General features: G+C 30.6%; 1 protein-coding gene across 1 annotated transcript; it reads right to left on the reverse strand.

Moving 5' to 3' along the window:
- Positions 1-2,149: 2,149 nt before the first annotated feature.
- On the reverse strand, positions 2,150-3,125 carry LOC116143833 (UPF0481 protein At3g47200-like). Its single transcript, XM_031429283.1, has 2 exons — positions 3,098-3,125; positions 2,150-2,998 (listed from the first exon to the last, which is right to left on the reverse strand). Coding segments are annotated over exons 1-2 (462 nt in total). The 5' UTR covers positions 3,100-3,125; the 3' UTR covers positions 2,150-2,538.
- Between the last annotated feature and the right edge of the window lie 354 nt (positions 3,126-3,479).

A 3,479-nucleotide genomic window follows, 5' to 3' on the forward strand; every position in this document is an offset into this window, starting at 1 on the left:
ACAACGCTATTATCAAGAACCACAAACTTGGTATCACAATGGAATTTCACAAGAGATCAGGGATAAATTTTACCAAATGTAGGTATTGTTCATTGACGAAAAACTTGACGCAGGGAGCTCCAAATGACAATCTGATTGTTCAGATTGAAGAACTACGAGTCAGGAGCATACGACCAAATACAATCTGATCAATCTCCAATTGACAGTGTGATGAAAACTGTCGATGCCCCCCAAACCCAATTTTTTTTGCCTCTCTTTCTCTCTATTTTTAGGCTTTTAGCTGATCCTATTTTTCCCTCACCCATCTTCCATCACAAACATCAAATTGGTGTAACTTTCACACAATTTTACTATTGTATCTCTAACCTCTTACACCAAAAGAAATATTCTCTTTCTTTTTCTTTCTATTAATTCTCAACAATTAATTTATTTCACTAATTATTTTTTTATATATTAATTAAATATTGAAAGTAATATGTATTATTAATTAACTACTAAAAATAACTTTAAAAATTATGCTAATTTAATAAAATTCAGTTTATTAAATTAAGTAAACATTACATTTAATATAAAAAAAACATTACATCTAATATAAAATGCTAAATTGTTATTTTAATTTATGTTGTATTTTCTTTTAATTCAAGTGTTTTTAAATTAGTGTCAATTTATTTTGAGTTATTAAAGTTTAATATTTGCATTGGAATAATTTATTTTGAGTTATTAAATTTTAATATTTGCATTGGAATGAAGTTTTGTTTTTAATTTTTCATCATTTTTTGAATTATATAATTATTATAAATATTAATATAAATAATAATCAAATTAACATAAATACAAATTAAAAAATAACAAAAATAAGGAAATAAAAGATGTTTTGTGTGGCTTTTGGTGTTTGGTTGGAGCAAAATTTGGATATCATTTTGGTGTTTTACACCAATTTAGTGTCCCATTGGATATGCCCTGAACAACCACCCAAAAACTATTGCATTTTAGTCACAAAACCCTAAGCAGATGCCCATGGTGTTTTAGCAAAATTTTAAATGTAGGGGGTTAAAAAAAATAATTCAAAAAATAATAATAAAAAATACTATTATATTAATATTTAAAAATGAGGGCAATTTAACAATCTATATAACATACCAATTCATTTATCTTACTAGCCAAACACTTAATCTAAACATTCCCAATAATCTGCAAGTTGATTTTTTTAATGTTAATATAATATATCCCTATAATAAAACATTATATGATCTAAATGCCCATTACTCTAAATAAAACGACCTATCTATGAGGTGATGAGTCAAAGATTGATTACGACACATGTTAATAATAATAAAAGTTATTTCTATTGATCTATGTAAGCCTTTGTGACATACTACTGGTAAAAACAATTAGTAATAAAAAATTATCCAAAATTATTACCAACAAAATTATGTTGCGAATTTAACTTAATTTGATCATATATAATGTTGGGGTCTCAACCATATAGATTAATTTAGATCAATGAGGGAGTTTTATTTATAAATTAAGAAATTGAAGCTTTTGCTGTTTTATATGAGCCAAATTGAGTCTAAATTAGTTTTGAGTTAAATCTCCTATCCCCAACATAGCCCATTACAAAATAACACTAAACAATAAACAATCCATTATGAAATAACACAAAAAAAGTAAATTACAAGAATCAGAAATAATAGCATTCAAGAGCTGCTGTGTGGTGGTTGAGACACCACTTGGATAACAGAAGAAACGGCTTGTACAATTGTAAGTAAAATCAGAAAAATAGCAGCAATTACCGAAAGGATAGCCCATGGAGTGTTGAAATAATTTTGTATCAAGTTGCCCTCCACATGTTATACCTTTTCTCACAGTAGTCTTCCAAATCTTCACAAAGACTAAGAAAATAAAATTTCTCATAATCCAAAGTTGTCCCTTTTGAGAGGTTATTTAAAAGAGTTGATGCCCCCTTTTTATCCGGCAACCAATTTTCAATAATCTTTTCTCGAACAAGCAGTTCAACATCTTTCGGAGTATTGTAAAGATGATTGATGATAAAAACATAATCGTTAATATAACTATCCACGTAATGACGTTGTTCAAAAGCAATCAAATTCCGAAACAAAGATTCAGTTTCAAGCTGAAGTTTCAGCTGTGGAATTTCCAAAGTCCCCTTTGTGAATGTTATATCAAATGACTCGTTGCTTTCGCTCTTTTTGAACTTCGCTCCAGCTTGGTTGAGTTGGATCACACTTGGTGCAGTTACAACTTTTCTTTTCTGTAGACGTGGAGCCGATTTAACTGATGGTAGATGACAAGTTCTTATAAAGTCAGTGAAATGTTTCACTTCCACGTTATTGTTCTCAAACTTCTTTAATTTGCCATTTACTGCTTCTAAACTCTTGAAAAATTCGTATGTAAGCTCGATGATTGGTTTCCAATTCTTCACTAATTCAGAGATAGTCTCCAGGTTAAAAATATCCTGAAGAATGAAGAATGGAATCTGATTCTCAAGCAACCACATTTCGTACCATATATCTTGTATCAAAAATGGCTTTTCAATATATGGTCTTCCTGTTTTTGTAAATCTCGGAACTGAGACCTCAATAACACTTCAATGATGAACGTTGCATCCACCAAGATCATTTCCACAAATTCTTCATGATCAAATTCTATTTCTTCAGCATAACAGCTACGCAATTGTTGTTCCTTTTCTGTGATTAAGTTTAGCAGATCGTCCAATTTTGCACCAGTCCGTTCAAGGAACTCTTTCAGGTACCTCTGTTTTTCTTTTTCCATGGATTTTAAGTGTTGTTTCCCGTGGTGAAGAGGGCCGATGGAGACTACTTGAGGTGCATAAGCTTTTTCATTTTCTTGGCGAAGACGCTGTGGAACTCTATAGATACAACAGTTTGAGGAACGGGGCAATTGTGGCAGCTCCTCTAACTTTGCTTTCAAAGATTTTCGTGGCTTTAGTCTTGCATCAATATTGGTTTCTTTCGCCCTGTTAACTCAAATAAGATACAATTAATTAATTCAATGTGAGATATAACGCACGTATATTTTGGATAAATGAGAAATAAAAATTGAAGTGCATACTTACATGTTAACTGCACGTAGTGGCTGATCTCTTGGAGCTGCACAGAAGCTCTTAAGATGATAGGGTAAATCTGCTCATATCCAGGTTTGGAAGAAGATGGTGAAGATTTATAAGTTAAAAAAGGGCAAAAAAGAATAAAGAAAAAAGAAATAAAGAAAAGAAAAGTGCACAAATACAATTTAAAGTCTCGGCATCTTCCTTGGAACGGCATAGATATGCATCAGAACCTCATAACAACGAGTATAAATGTTTGATTTTTCTTCGAGCTCAAGTCACCATAAAGTAGTTAATTAATGTGAATCCTTGTATATTTATATATATCCCTTTCTTCCAATGGTTATATAAGTATGATCCTTATATATATCCATTTCTCTAGATTTTCCTC

Source organism: Pistacia vera, unplaced genomic scaffold (genome assembly GCF_008641045.1).
Source record: "Pistacia vera cultivar Batoury unplaced genomic scaffold, PisVer_v2 Contig433, whole genome shotgun sequence".
NCBI classification, from domain to species: Eukaryota; Viridiplantae; Streptophyta; class Magnoliopsida; order Sapindales; family Anacardiaceae; genus Pistacia; species Pistacia vera.